This window comes from Phoxinus phoxinus (genome assembly GCF_949152265.1).
Source record: "Phoxinus phoxinus genome assembly, chromosome: 4".
Classification (NCBI taxonomy): domain Eukaryota; kingdom Metazoa; phylum Chordata; class Actinopteri; order Cypriniformes; family Leuciscidae; genus Phoxinus; species Phoxinus phoxinus.
This window is the reverse complement of record NC_136879.1, coordinates 32140416-32156327: the sequence shown is the minus strand read 5'-3', so window position 1 is coordinate 32156327 and position 15912 is coordinate 32140416. Positions and strand designations below refer to the sequence as shown.

At 39.9% G+C, this 15912-nt stretch overlaps 2 protein-coding genes across 2 annotated transcripts; both read right to left on the bottom strand.

Moving 5' to 3' along the window:
- Nucleotides 1–287: 287 nt before the first annotated feature.
- LOC306996765 (E3 ubiquitin-protein ligase TRIM39-like) lies at nt 288–7261 on the bottom strand. The gene is made up of 8 exons (XM_079609621.1): nt 7121–7261; nt 6341–6403; nt 3115–3668; nt 2914–3009; nt 2318–2551; nt 2100–2238; nt 1844–1870; nt 288–1698 (listed from the first exon to the last, which is right to left on the bottom strand). The coding sequence occupies exons 2-8, from the start codon at nt 6381–6383 to the stop codon at nt 1124–1126; spliced, it is 1668 nt and encodes a 555-aa protein (XP_079465747.1). The 5' UTR covers nt 6384–6403; nt 7121–7261; the 3' UTR covers nt 288–1123.
- Nucleotides 7262–8600: 1339 nt separating this feature from the next.
- Nucleotides 8601–9525, bottom strand: or91a1 (odorant receptor, family 91, subfamily A, member 1; the record flags this gene model as incomplete). Its single annotated transcript, XM_079610826.1, is given in 4 exon segments — nt 8601–8750; nt 8753–8800; nt 8803–9169; nt 9479–9525. Coding segments are annotated over 4 exon segments (612 nt in total).
- Nucleotides 9526–15912: the final 6387 nt, after the last annotated feature.

The following is a 15912-nucleotide window of genomic DNA, read 5'->3' as shown; positions in this document are numbered from 1 at the left end:
ATGTGTCTGAATCTAAAGGTTACATATACTGTAGTTATATTTCATCCAACAAAACATGTTGCGCTGTTTCAGTGCTCTCCAGCAATGACGTACATTTGGCTGTCTGTGTTTGTCTGTCTCACTCTGGATTTTCAACGGTTTTATTAAAGGTGCTTAAAGCTATATTTAAATCATTAAAAACAATTCATGTTTAGTTAAATATTACTGGTATTTTTTATGTCTGACACCTGTAAAAGAATGTATTTTATGTCCTTTCTGTTACATTGAACAAACTCCTTAGTCCGAGTACACAACAATTTTTTTTTTAATAGACATCCAATCTTTTGAGTTATAATTTGCTGTCAATCACATTGAAAATGTCTTTCCAAAGTGTCTTTCCAAAACAATTCCTGGTGAAAAGAACAGTAAAGACAGTAATACCCTTTAAACAGACTGTGAATCGATACCTCATAGCTTTTCATATATGCTGTTTATTGTTATTAAAATGTCTTTCCTGTATGATCGCTTCATCTCCAGTTATAGAAATAATCACAGGACTCTTCAGGCTTTACATGTAATTTAAATTTCACAGCAACAGCAGAAAGAAAAATTCAGAAAAACAATTTCAAAAAGTAAAATGTACATGTCTCATCATTTAATAACAGCAAGTATTCATAGAACTAAAAAAATATTATTTTGTATGTTATTGGTGTCAATGTATTCATTGTAGAAAATCCTGCTATGATCTGATTGGCTGATTGAGTCTTAATAAGATCACCTGTGGTCCTTTACTAATTATGCTTCAGTCTCCACTTGTTGTGTTGTTGACCATGTAAGTTCCCTTTTGATTGTTTGTTTAGTTTAAAGCATTATGTGTTTGATATGTTGAATTCTAGTTATGTTTATTTTCTCTTTGACATTATATTCATTTGTTTGCTAAAGCTGATTTCAGATGTATAATTTAAGATTTGCAATTGTTTGTATTTTATTAATGGTTTTGTTTATGGGTTTTAGAAACCAACAATTACCATCACTGCCATCTGACAAATGTCTACTCCTACATGTCAAGTAAAATAAACTGGGAAAAGTAACTGATGACTGAATGAGTTTTAATGGACCCACCATTCCAGTAGCAACAGCCAAATCAGCCTAGAATTCCTGCTAAATTTCTACATTCATTGTATCTGACACGTGAGATGATCAGTGGTGCTGCATTTTTCCCCTTTTCGTTATTACAAGGGCAAAAGAATGGAAAGAGTTTGTCAGTAAAAGACTGACCAGTGAAAGAATAAATATGAGAACTGGACTTCACATCATAAAAGGAAACCAGACCCTCCTCATAATCCACAAACACACCCACTACCTGAGGCTTCACTCTCAGAGACAGAGAGATAGGAGAAGACTCATAAGCCTGATAGTGATTCTCATTCCTCAGAACTACAGTCCAGTATCCATTCTCAGGACTCAATGTAATCATTCCCTTCCTGTTAATGGATTCTCTGGCCACTCCTAAATCCCACTCAGTCTTTCCCTTTACCTGCACCTCAAAATAAAATCTCCCTGAGCTGAATCCTTCTTTTGCCAAAACACAGCAACAATAATCAAACCTTTTTGGGTTGTCTAGGAGTTCAAGCATAATTCCTCTATATTTCACTTGTTTACCATCATCAGACAGGATGAGTTTTGGATGAGATGTGTCATGATCTAGAGTCACATCCACTGAAAGAGAACATATAAATCACAACTTCTAAAGAAAACAGTTTTCATGTCTTTAATATCTTGAAAAAATTATTGTTTAGACTTTGGTATATACATTTAAACTCTTATTTTATGACAATTTGAACATAGGCATCACACATTTTACCTGCATGTTGCTGCATCCTCTTCAGCACTGTGGAGACAAAGGACAATAAATGATTATGACACAAGAACATTGTGGGAGTTCAACTGTTTTACAAGTAAAAATAAATTAATAAATATGGATAATATATAATAAAAAATATTATGACAAGTTTACATATGTAAAAGAATTAAGATTAAGAAAAGTGTGTAGGACAATCAAAGTCGTATTGGTCAGAATGAAGCTTTATATGTCACAAGAAAGTCTGACATTTTGTTACCAGATTTGTTGAGTTTCTCATCGAGAGTCTCCTGCAGCTGAGTCAAAGCTTTCCTCAGATTCGTCTCACTCTCACGAGTGTCGTTACTGATCTCAGTCCAGCGGCTGGTGTGTGCAGGTCTGCTCAGAGACGGGTAAATCTACAGCAGGAGAGAGCAGATAGATACTCTCAGCATGAGGAGTGTTGTGTGATGTGTGTGATGTGAGCAGTACACTGACCTGTAGGAGGTGCAGGTGATCCTCAGTGTGTGCGAGCTGCTCCAGCTCAGTGTCTCTCCTCTTTAGCTCAGTGATCTCCTGCTCCAGCTCTTTAATAAACTCTTCGGTCTGCTTCTCTGCTGCTTTCTGCTTCTGCTCCATCATCTCCAGCTGCTCAGACTGACATCTCTCAATGGAGCGGATCAGATCAGTGAAGAGCTCAATACTCTCTGCTTTCTCTTTCTCTGATGTTTCCTGATAAATCAAGGAACAAACTTTCAGTTTATATATTAATATATCTTTACTCTTGTCTTTATATATACAGTATATATATATATATAAAAAAAAATATGCAACACAACTGCATAAAACCTCCTGCAAGGAAAGAAATGGATCTTCTCGCAGAGCCGAGCCTCCAGTGGCTCACAGAAATCCCTATATTTGAATGAAATCCAAAACTCTGGGCACATATGTTAGTTGGTATTGGTTTACAGTATGTGATGCACGAAACAGGCATATTTAGTAACCATGTGCTTCTAGATCTGTAATAAAGTCTGAATTTGCATTATTGACTATGAATGAGCATCACCCGAGCAGTAATATTTTCCTGAACTCACTTTTTTTAGTTTTGCTGAGCGTTTGAGGTCTTGAATCCTCTTCATTCTGTCCTGGATCATCTGCACCACATCTGATTGTATCTTCATCAGCCGAGGCTACAGATTCAAATCAATTTTATCACTGAACATTGAATTTATATATCAGACCTGACAGATATTTTTTTGTTTATTCTTTGAATAAAGTTAAAGCATGTGCCCTACCCTCCTCTTTCTACTCTCCTCCTCTAAAGCAACAGTGTTGTGATTCCTGTGGTCTGTTACAGCGCAGAGCAAACACACACATGTCTGATCATCTCTACAAAACAGCTCCAGAGGTTTCTCATGTTTCTGACAGATATAATCCACAAGATTCTCCACAGGATCGATCAGTTTGTGTTTCTTTAAATTTGGAACTCTCTGATGAGGCTCCAGGTGAGTTTGACAGTATGAGTTCTGACACACCAGGCAGATCTTCTGAGCTTTCATCTTTATACCATCACAGATGTCACAGAGAACCTCAGATTTACTCTGACAAGACTGTTCTTTAAAGAGCAGCACAACCTCTCTGAGTGCTGTGTTGATCTTGAGGTCGGGTCTTCTTCTGAAAGTTTCTTTACATAATGGACAGTTGTAGGTCTGACTGTTGCCCCAGCACTGGTTCAGGCAGCTCTTACAGAAGTTGTGTCCACATGGAGTACTGACAGGATCAGTGAAGGGATCCAGACAGATCGAGCACTGGAGCTCCTCTGCCAGAGGACCACTGGAGGATGACAGAGCTGAAAACGAAGAAACGCCTAGGTTACTAATGTAAACCCTGTTCCCTGAAGGAGGGAAGGGAGAAGTTAAGGTCAGTGACTGACGAATTGGGATCTCTCCTGAGAGCCCAATCACCTTCAAGTGGTAACAGAACAAGCCAATTCACATTGGCAAGTGAGATTTGCATTTCAAGCCGCTCCCCCACTTCCGTGCAAAGGCTTACATTACGTTTTTTCGCTTAAGAGTCGAGACGGGTCCCGGCCGCCAGCGGAGGTACAGGAGTTGTGGCGACGGGCATTAACGTCTCAGTTCCCTCCTTCAGGGAATGGGGGTTACATTAGTAACCAAGACATTCCTTATCAGTCGGTCACGTTCAATGTTAACGTCAGTGACTGACAAATTGGGATCCTATAGAAAGACGCCACAACTGCTGCCTCTTCCAGCACCCTGAGCAAGCCATTTGGTCGCCCTTCACCTGGGGACGGAAGTAGGACAAGGCAGTGAACAGAGAATGTCAATCACTTATGTTCCATTCACCCTGAACAGTGAGACTATAGGATAACACTGGAAAAGCATGGCTTTTCCAACTGGAAAGGAATGCTATGGAGACACATCCTGCTCGTAGGGAGGTAACATGTGGAGTTACACATATGGACTAATAGTCAGGGCAGTGCAACATATGGAAGATCTCTGTGGTAGATACCGTTACAGAGATGGCAGAGTGGTCAATGCCAAGGGAAAGACATAGGCTCACCAACAGGGAAGCCATACCATGGGAGAATACACATATGGGATCACCTAAGGAGGGGAATCGCAACATATGGGCATCTAGTCTACAGGGGCTGACCAATCAGGCATACATGTACTAGACCTGACGTCAAGATGCCTCCGCCGCATCTGACTGCCGAGGATGCTGGAGGAACTCCACCAGGGTTCACCAGCCGGGGAACTCACCTGAGGAGCAAAATAAGCACTCATATCCCCGTCCTCAGAGGGGAATGGCACAGCAAGCAAAACACAGAGCCATCCCTCCCACATATTACATGCTTGTAAAATCTTGCACATGGGTTAGGTGTCGCCCAGAGTGAGTAAGCTCTCTCTCCCAGGGGGCACAGCTCGCCTTGGGATTGGTATGCTAAGACCATGGCGTCCACTATCCAGTGGGCCAACCTCTGTTTGGAGACAGCCTTTCCCTTCTGCTGTCCTCCATAGCAGACAAAGAGCTGTTGTGAGGTTTTGAAGCTCTGCATGCGGTCCACGTACAACCACAAGGTGCGAACAGGACACAGCAACGTAAGGGCTGGGTCTGCCTCCTCCGGAAGGCAGCATTTGCTAGTTCACCACCTGGTCCCTGAAAAGATTGGTGGGAACTTTGGGCACGTATCCGGGCCGGGGTATCAGGATGACGTAAGAGTTAGCCAGCCAGCAATTCCACACACACTTCGTCGACCGAAAATGTCTGCATGTCCCCCACCCTCTTAATGGATGTGAGGACAGTGAAAGGCAGAGGCGGTGCTGTCCAGCGGTGCAGTAAGCCTTAGCTGCAAGTGCAGCCGAGAACTTAGAGGTCTTGGATGGGAGACACGGACGGCCGCGCCAGGTGACAGAATTTTGCCGGCACAGCTGCACCATAACTGCATGCTCCACCTGTGGGATCTCCACGTACCCTTTGACCACCACGCCATCAAGGGTAGTGAGAGCGGAAAAAGTAGCGGAGCAGCTTTCTTCAGAAAAAGGTGCCTTCCACGACTTTGTGATATCCTTGTGCACTTCCGGGAAGAAACCCGGATTGTGTGCATCAAGGCAAGATCGGGGAATAGCAGAGGTGACTCCCCCTGTTTCCAGATACAAACGCCACTTCAGCATGCGTACGGCCCAGACATGTGAGGCAGATATCTTGGCTGTCAGACGGGGCTAGGAAACGACCAAATCCAGAAACACACGGGTGGAATTGCATCTTTAAAAGATGCAACGTCACACCCGTATTTACTCTTTTAGAGAAACTGATCTTTAGATTTTGAAGTGCCAATGGGAACAGCCACTGCACCAGACTGTACACTCTCAGTAACCACGACCTCCATTGGAACGCGCCGTCACACCAACACTGGAACGGGAACAGTCTTTAGTTCTGATACTCTCTTGAGCGATGATTGAAGAGGAGAGTGAAAACCAGGTCTGCTCGGCTCCGAAGCGAAAGCTTATTGTGAGTATTTGCACGTTGCCTTATATAACCTATATATTAATAAATATATGGCTTTCCTGTAGCTCAGGTAAGAGCATTGCGTTAACAACGCAAGGTTGTGGGTTCGATCCCAGGGGATTGTACATACCTATGTATAAATGTATAGGATAATGCATTGTAAGTCGCTTTGGATAAAAGCGTCTGCCAAATGCATAAATGTAAATGTAAATAACCGGAAGCGGAGGAGTGGCTTGCAATGCAAATCTCACTGGCCAATGTGCGAGATCCCAATTCGACAGCCAACGTGACCGACTGATAGCGAACACCATTTATCGCCTACATTTAAAAATGATACATAAACAGGAATATTAGTTAAAAAGAAACTCTCTCACTCTCATAAGCAATCAGCTATAGTGTTACATGTTGGAAAGAATGAAGCTTATATAAGTATCACTTTGCTTTTGTTCTTTCTTTCTTTATATTACTGAATTACTGGAGGTTCATCCATACTTTCTCTCTTGTCCTTGTGTGTTCGTGATGTTGATGAAGCCATTGCTTGTCCCCTCTTTAAGCCTATTCAGGAGAAATTCACCACAACACATTTCTCATTAGTTGCATGAAATGTCTAACAATTGAAGTTTAAAGGTGAATTATGTAATTTTGGCCATGTTAAAATACTTTTACATATCTAATAATGTATGAAGATAGAGTCTACCAGTCTGACACAGCAACTCTGACTCAACCAGTTATGCATTTTTGGGGTGTGACATTCTGGGTCAATGGTATGAGAAAAAGTTCAACAAACCAGTCTGAAAACATAATTTGTGCAATTATAGTTGGTGCCACTAGAGGCAAAGAAATTACAAGCTTCACCTTTAAAGTCTAAATAAAATTTAATCACAAAAGTCTTAGTCTGAGAACATCAGTTAACACTAAGATCAGATCAGAATAATATATACTCAAATCAGAATCACAAACCTGGATTTGTTTAACCATTTATTGTCATCAAATATTTGATTTAAGTATTTATTTACAGCTCAAACAAGAAAAGACTACACACACACACACACACACACACACACACACACCTTAAACCAGTCTAAGTTGGTTTACTGGTCTAAACACAATTCTGCTAGCCAGGTTGGTAGACCAGCAAGACCAGGAAGCCAGTCTACCAAGCAAGATGTGTATTTGGCTTTTGCAAAAAAATGGTTTTGCCGAACTTATTCCAGTTACTTACACAGACCACTAAAACCTGTTCAGTAAAATCTCTTACAGTACATCACTTACCTGTGAGTGAATATCAGCTGTGGCTTTAGATCACCCGAAGATTATCACCTAATAGCTTCTGTGGTTTAACAAGAAAATTCTGAAGTTTTCAGACTGTTAGTCATCAGGTTTGTTCCTTTCACTGCAAGAATTCAGTCACCTGCCGTGATGTCAAAGCTCCTCCCATCTTGGAGTGCAACAGAATTCCTATACTTTCTGCTGTGACGCAAACTGACAGAACATGTGTTGACATTAAACTTGCGTAACAGAATAATGAAAGTTAATTCTACAACATATTAAAATGTGACTATATCACATACGGTATAGTAGGAACTGAATAAGTGTTTAGCTCGTTTTTAACTTTTAAAGTGTTTTAAGGGTGTGTACAGATATTTTTGAGGGCAGGGGCTTAAGTACGCCAACCATCTCATAGTTATTTATAAAAAATAAATAAACAAAAGTTACATCGTATATATTAATAATTACATTATTATAATAATTAATTACACTTATTAACACTATATAGAGTTGATAATATTAACCAGGGGTGACAATAATTCTGACCAATAATGGCTTTACATCTGAAAAAAGAAAATAAAAAATATGATTTGTTGGAGGTTTGAGGCTGAGAGCCACTGGAGTAGAAGAGATGTAGTTATTTAGACGGTGGACTGTGACATCTTGTGGTGAGTAAGAGATACTGCAGGAGCAGAAATGACACTGATATACTGATGCTGGTGACAGTGTTGTAATCTACTACTTGGCCACTGGTTCGGTTCCTCGTCTAACTTTGGGGTTACTTTAGAGCCATTCCTTTATTTTCCACATTTAGATACATTTTTCATTAATGCACACCTTAAATGTGCATATCTAAGATCATATTCAATAGGAACAGGAATTTGGCAAGGCAGTTTAAAAGTTACCTGAGTATTTTATTATTTTAAAGCCTTGTGGTAGAACAAGATAACATATATATATACAATTTGACATATTGTATATCTTTTTCATTATAATAGCAGGTTCATTCTGAATAGATACAAAGTTAATAAATAACTCTTGAGTTATCACAAATAAAACAATTGATTCCAAGCACATTTTTACAAAATTTTGCTAATTTTTAATAATAAATTTTGAATAAAAGGTGAAAATTTAAATTTTCCTAGGCTGGACATCAATTTTGTATTTGTCAATTACATCTGACAGGTTTATTTAAAGTTAGATTATTAAATATTACAAAGTTAAATATTAAACATTAAATTATATAATTATATTTATACATTAGATGTTTTTAATAAGTATATTTAATAATAAACATCAAATATATTTTGGCATAAATAGCATACCCACTGCCAGCCAAAATATATTTATAAATAAGTTATTTTATATGATTGTGAATGCTAAATATTGGTGCAGTTTAATTGAATGAAACAAAACACTATATTGTGTGAGGTTTAATTGTGTATGGAAATGCTTAGTAGCCTACCGTACGCCTCTAAAAGTTTTACCATCTCTTGCGCTGTTTACTAAACAAACAAATGCCACAAAAGGCATAATATCTTAGAGCATTATAAAACTTTTTGTCTCGTAATCCATAAATGAAGGGACTCAGACATCGAGGCAAAATCACAAATAAAATGAAATTTGAGTAGGCTACCTTACATTCACAAATATCATGATGTCTACTACTTTCCATAGGCTAAAGACATTTCTATATAAGGGGTTATAAGCTGCGCCATGATACACAGCAGCAGCTGAATGCCATGGAGAAGAACGGTTTTTAGACCCTTATTTGTCGACTTCTTGTTCACAGAGGAGGCAGACCTGGCCGCGATCATAATCTTGATGTAGGTGGAGACGTTACACAAAATGAATAAGAGCTGTAGCGTCGCTGCCCGCATGTCCGCCAGCCATTTAACCTGCAACATGATCTCCACACTACACAGACCATACGAGAACCTGGCACCAGGTGGAAGATAAGCAAAGGAGACAATGAGAATAAACAGTGGGAAAAGAAAACTGACACCCCATGTGATCAGAAGCCCAATGAAGGTGTTTTTGGGGGTGGAGATGCTATAACGCAGTGCTTATTTCATAATTTGGGATGAATGTGACAACAGATTTAATCGAAGAATATCATAATGTGTGTGGATGTTTTTTATTAGGCCTTTAGAAAGGTGGGGTCGGCAGTGTTTTTGATAAACACTTTATGTTACATTTGTTGAAACTCTTCAAAACCTGATAGCAATCAATGTCGATAGCCTAATAATTCATAGATTCACTAGTGTTTTCTGCAATACTATTTACCTCATCTCCGGCGAAGGGCTTCTGCACGCAAAAATCTTGCATGAACACACAGCATAATGAAGCGAGTGGCTTTACCTGATGGATCTCATAGCTATAAGATGGTCGACGAGCAAATTTGACATATCGACGTGAATGTCACTTCGAGGATGCTATATGTGCGGCGGGCCCGTAGACGTTCCGGACTCCCACAACGAATGCGTGTTGTGTTTGGGCCACGTGCAGAGAGGCCGCGAACAACTACACCCTCAGACCTTGAAACTGATATGGAGCCTCTTAGGGAAAGCGGAGGTCGACCTCTTCGCCTTGGAGAAGAATGCCCACTGCTCGCTATTCTTCTGTCGGACGAGCGCTCTCCTTTTGGGGGATGTGCTGTCGAGCCATTGGCCCAAGAAGCAAAAAAAATAAAAAAATCCCCCCAATCAAAATAATCCCGCTAGTGCTACAGAATATCAGGAGAGAGGAGCGCTTTTGCTGATAGCCCAACCCAAAATGGCTCGATAACGCCGATCACGTTGAGAAGGGACGTCCTGTCTCAGGCGAAGGGCACCATTTGGCACCCCAAGCCAGAACTATTGAACCTGCATGTATGGAGGTCAGTGCGTGAGCCAGTTAGCGGTCAGTGAGCCCGCTGGCTGAGTGCTGAACACGATAGCGGAGACGAGAGCCCCTTCAAAAAGACGTCTTTACACTTTTAAATGGAAGGTGTTCGCAAACTGGTGCGCGGGCAGAGAGGAGGACCTGCTTGACTATGACGTGACCATTATCCTGGCTTTCTTACAGGAGCGGCTGGACACTAGCAGCTCGCACTCTATGCTGAAAGTTTATGTAGCTGCTATTTCTGCTTTTAGACAAAGGGTCACCAAACTCGGCCCTGGAGGGCTGTTGTCCTGCAGAGTTTAGCTCCAACACACCGGCTTGAAAGTTTCTAGTATGCCTGATTAGCTGGATCAGGTGTGTTGAATTGGGGTTGGAGCTACAGTAAACTCTGCAGGACAGCGGTCCTCCATAACCGAGTTTGGTGACCCCTGCTTTAGAGGTCGCGCAGTGGATAAACACCCCCCAATAATAAGCTTCATTCGAGGGACGAGACAATTGAATCCATGCCAGTATGGGACTTATCATTAGTGCCCAGTGCGCTGCAAGCATTTCATTCCCCTGACCCAACCTCTGGCGAGGTGTCTCAGAGGTGCCTGTTCATGCATTGCATACTCTACCTATATAGCGGCTGGGCCCACCCACGGAGTGAGCACTCGAGCGCCATTGGCTATAGCAAGTGCAATAGCGTGATTAAATCAGGCTTCAGGGATTTCGGAGAAAGGAGGTAAGCTATTACGCAATGTCTCTTTTCTTCCTTTCAACCATGATTACGTTGAGTAACCCGAGATGATTTCTGTGGGCAAGGTTACAAACGTTTGTTCCTATGTGCATTTCTCAAAAGTGCACTTAACATGAATGCGCAAGTACACGCTGAAGTGCTGAAATGTCAATCACACATCACTGTAACCTCATTATGTCCTATAACTTTAAAGACATGACTATTATACAAAAATAATACATAAAACATTAGTGAAACTATAAAAACAGAAGATCTTAAAAGGTGAAACAGAAAACTAAACGTATAAGAGTATGAACTGTCACAAGCAAAGCTAGCTAGCTTGTTAGCTTGAGAATACTTTCCCTCAAAGTTGTCGACATAACTCGAAACATGCGATTCAAAGCCCTTCTCCTTCTTACTAGAGGGTGTGAGAGATGCCACTTCGATTGACATTGTTCACCGTAATTCGTGGAAGATCTTGCAAGAAGTGAGTCTAAAATCCATGCTGACAGCGCTAGTTGAAACGGCAGGCAAAATGTGGAGTCTACATGCAGAAGTGACATCCATTGCACAGATGCGCGGATTCAGAGACAACTTAGTACAAGTGAGATAATTAATTGTTTTGAATAATAAAATTTTGTTAAATGCCCCGACAATTTGCGTCCATTCGGAAAAAAGCACATTTATTTTTAACTAGCCGAGACCCGACCCGTGTCCGAGGCACTAGTCGAAGTTTTGGACCCCAACCCACTCGGGTCTCGGGTCGGACTTCGTGTTTTCTGATCCAAGTGGACCCGTGAAGACCTCTAATGCTTGTAGACAGTAACCGAGCACCGCAAACAAACAGTAGCCACCTTTTGCAGTTCCTCCCGAACCAAAACAAGAAGCTCATGCTGCGTTCACGCCATGTCGTATTTACAATAGTTAAGAGATGACAACCAGTGATGTTCTACTCGGAGCTCTTCCGTCCTCGGATTTAAGCGTTTTTATGGCAACACGATCAATGGCGAAATGAGTCTGCAGCAGCCAGGTGGTAAAAGTCAGAGCTCTTGAAGTTGCTTACATTCATTATTGTGTTATGTAAAGCACATTACACAAGCTAATTTAACGCTGTCATAGTGACGCTTTGCAGACTCTGCTCTGGCTGTTCGCGGTCATGTGTTTTGGAGGAGCCGTGGCTTTGGAGACTCTGAGGGGAGAGTGGGATCTTATGCTTTCAATGCTAGTTTGTTATTGCTAGCCTCTGTGAAATTGCCTAGTATGCCTAACCTGTCTTTTAGAAATCAAACAATGTGCTATTAATATTGTAGTTTAGCTTTATATACTGTGAATAAAAAATTCACCCATTAAATATGTCATCGAAAATAAACGTTTGGCTGAAATATATGGCCTGTTGTTGCCTGGATGATGTATTTTTGTAGTTAGCAAATTTTAGCACCTCCGGTCAGTAGTGTTTTTTTTTAATGGGTTTTTGGTTAAATGCCTGAAATAATGTGGACCGTTGAAAAACAAGTGTAATCAATGGGACTGCAGAGGTTGTCCTAGACATTAAACATCATTAGACCGAACAGGAAATCTCAACAGTCTCAGTATTTATAATCGCTCTTGCAAACCATTCTAACTCGTAGTAGCTGCCAAGTGGTTCTTCACAGACATTTGAGTTCAAACTGTTTTCTCAGTTCAGTGTACTGGCGACTCGATAACTGATTCGAGAACCATTAACCGACAGCTGCTGTCACACCAGTATACTGTTGATTCGAGAACTACGGGCATCATATATTTCCAATACAGTGACTGTCAGGCAGATCCTAAGTGAGTTTTGATTGAGTAACTTGTGGATCAGTGCTATCTTAAGCCACGAACTGCTCCAGATGATTCGGTCTGATTTGAAGAACTGGTTCATCCAGCTCACTAAAAAGAACCAGTTCAAAAGAACAACTTCGAAAATCACTCAGCTGATCCAGACCTGGTGGATGAAAGCTTTTTCGAAGGTCACCTGCACAAAAGCAAAGTCTTCTGTGACCAAAGAAAAAGCAGGTACAAGTGAAGCACTGTCTTTCGGGACTAATCATCTGTTTTCACTGTAGTCCTCATTACGGCTCACAGGTCATTACAACATGTCATTTGTTCTGTCTTTCTCCTGTTAACAGTTAGCAGTTAATGCCTCAGTCACACTGATTGCTTTCCGAACAAACATGCTTATTAGCAATTAAAAGGCTAAATGGAGGGTCTGTTTAAATAATTAATGACAGTTTTAATTACTTTCATCAAACCTAATGAGCCACTAAGGATTTAAAGCCATTCCACAGGTAAACAGCAAAGTGAATCACATGGGATGAGGTTACAATTTGATTGGCGTGTTACTTTGTAGAGTTGTTGTTCTGAATGAACATGATGTGTTTATAAAATCACTATGAAAAAGTGTTTTCTTTTCATACTTCAACAGTCAATATCGTATTTGTATCATTAGAGTCTAAAACTTTGAATGCATCAGCGGACTCCCTGTGTGGTTCACATGCTTTACCATTCTGTTATATTCAAGGTTGGTTTCCTCAAATTACATCAGCAATAAGATATTTACACTATTCAGAGAACTTAAAAAAACGTTAGTGTAGTTTTTCTATTGCTTTGTATATTCATAAAATGTTGGCACTCATCAAAAGCAATAATTGCATTGATAGTTGATTTTAGAAATGAATGTAAATAATGTAAATAATTTTTTTTCTAAATATTTTGCCTGAATGGAAACATTTCTAGAGGTCAAAGTAACCATAGGAGCTGATTTTTTTCATTTTATATGAAGTTTCTTATGTTTTTAACAGCTATAACATTTTCTGAATGACTTACAACTGTGTGAATTTTGTTATATTCCATTTGCAATGAACATTAAATAAACAGCTAAATTATTCACATTTTTTCTCAGAACAATTTAACAGGGTTATAGATAGTAACATTTTATATAAATTTGTACTTTTAATTTTTAAGTTATCTAACATGTATATTAGTTCTTACAACACAAAACAAACATTTTGCCTATTAATACTTTAAAAATATTTATGGGACAACACAATGTTCCATATTTATAAGTGCCACTTGCACTTTCAGATCCTAATGTGAAACTTTATTGTTGCTGATTAATTTAAATTATTAATTTATCTATCATCTTTTCATATAGGTCACATTTGTGTTCTTTGAATGATCTTGCGTTCTATTGACGAATTGCTTTAGATTGTGCAAGTCTCCGTTAATGTTGGTTTCTGCCACTAGAGGACTCAATCGCCAAATACAAACCCAATATGCCTAGCGCTCTAGTCAAACAAAAATGATCATATCATCCCCCTCACACAGAAAGCTTAGAACGGTGAAAAAAAAACTCTCAATCTCATGGCATTTCTGTTACAAGTTTATTTTAGAACACTGACGTATACAGAGATGTGTCTGAACCCACATAGAGAAGGGGAAAGGAATCTACACCTCTATCTGCAGCATCAAAACACCACACAGTGCTTCAAAACAGCATCTCTATGCTGAAATAAAGAGAAGAACAAAAACCCTACAAGGCTATAATACAAAATTTATGCACAAAACAAAATAACAATAATTGGGCACCTTTTAAAAGTTACACAAAGAACTGGTGCTGAGGTAGACAATACAAAAAAGTAAAACATGACGAATGTAAAACCATTTCGACACCAAGAACACGGTCTTGTCACTAGAACAAGGCAAATGGAGCGAAATGGCCGTTTGGTCCCACGTGGATCCTCAGTCCAAATATTAATTTGTGTAACAATGGCACAAATATGGGAGCACTGAGTGACATGGCTACTTCCTGTCTGAAAGCAAAGTAAAACACAGTGATACAGTGGCAGGGATGCCAAGTCTTCACTTACATGCTGACCTGTAGATTTATTGCTTGTGATGACTGAAAAAAGTTGCTGACAGGGGTTACAAACCTAAACACACACACAGTATCCATAAAGACGGAGAAAGTAGGGTGTTTATCCTGAAATCGATATTTCTGATGTTCTGTGGGTAAAGTGAAGGCATCCCTGATTGCCTAAGAGCACAGTTCATATCAAGGTGACTTTGCATAAAGACACAAATACAAAGGGCAGAAGATGTTTCAAATCATGTACAGGGTGTCTGTGACAGCACCTCCGGGTGCATGTATTTAACACTGAATAAATCGACCACATTGACTCACACTGCACACACGAGGACCAGTACAGACCTTATAGGTGACTCTAATCTTACAGTGATCGGTGAACACAATACAAACACACAGATACAGCTTTACTTTTCACGTCTTACACGTCGCTTGTGCTCCTTGACGCTGTCGTAGACCTACAGCTCTTGGCATTAGTTCACTCAATGTCATTTTATACTTAAAATGTGGAATCATCATCATCATCATCATTATCATCATATGAACTGACACCCAGCAGCAATGACTACAATATGTTTTTACAAACATCTACTACTTGTATGTTTAACATTGTAAAATAAGCACAAGAAAACAATTTTCCACTCAAATCAAGAACAAGCACAAATGCAAAAGATACTGTAAAAATATTCGCCTCACTAAAAATGAACAAAAGAACAAGGGTCGCACGATACCCCGTACAAAAATACAACATATTCCCTTATCAAAGTGCCGCGTTTGGCTCTTGTCGAGAGATTTATTTTCACAGAAAATCACCTATTCGTTTGTTTTCTCTAGCGAATATCCCCACGTAACTGCGCGCATCAGTACCGCATCTCTGATGACTTGCCGCTTGAATCATTTTCACATAAAAAGATTCATTTTTATTCACATTGTTTCAAGTTTATCCCCTCAAGTATCTAATAACTAAACATCTTTTCAATGCTGTTCTAAAATCATCTAGAATGTATGCATCTACCCTTTCAGTTTGATTATGTTTCATCATAAGGAGTGTAAATATAATGACGAATGAACCGGGATTTTTTTTAGCGAATGCAAAAATGAGAGTGGGTGTAAATGAAAATGCTAGTTACAAGCAAAACAAAAGTGTGCTTTTGCTTTAGTGCAAAACCGAGAAGGTAGTCCTGAAACAGATGGCCGAGAGACGAGATATGCACACTTGTACTACGCTTAACGCTAAAATACCACTGAATTATGCACAGACCCAGACGGAATCCGCATGTAAGGTGTGTTCACATTAGCAAAAAAAAA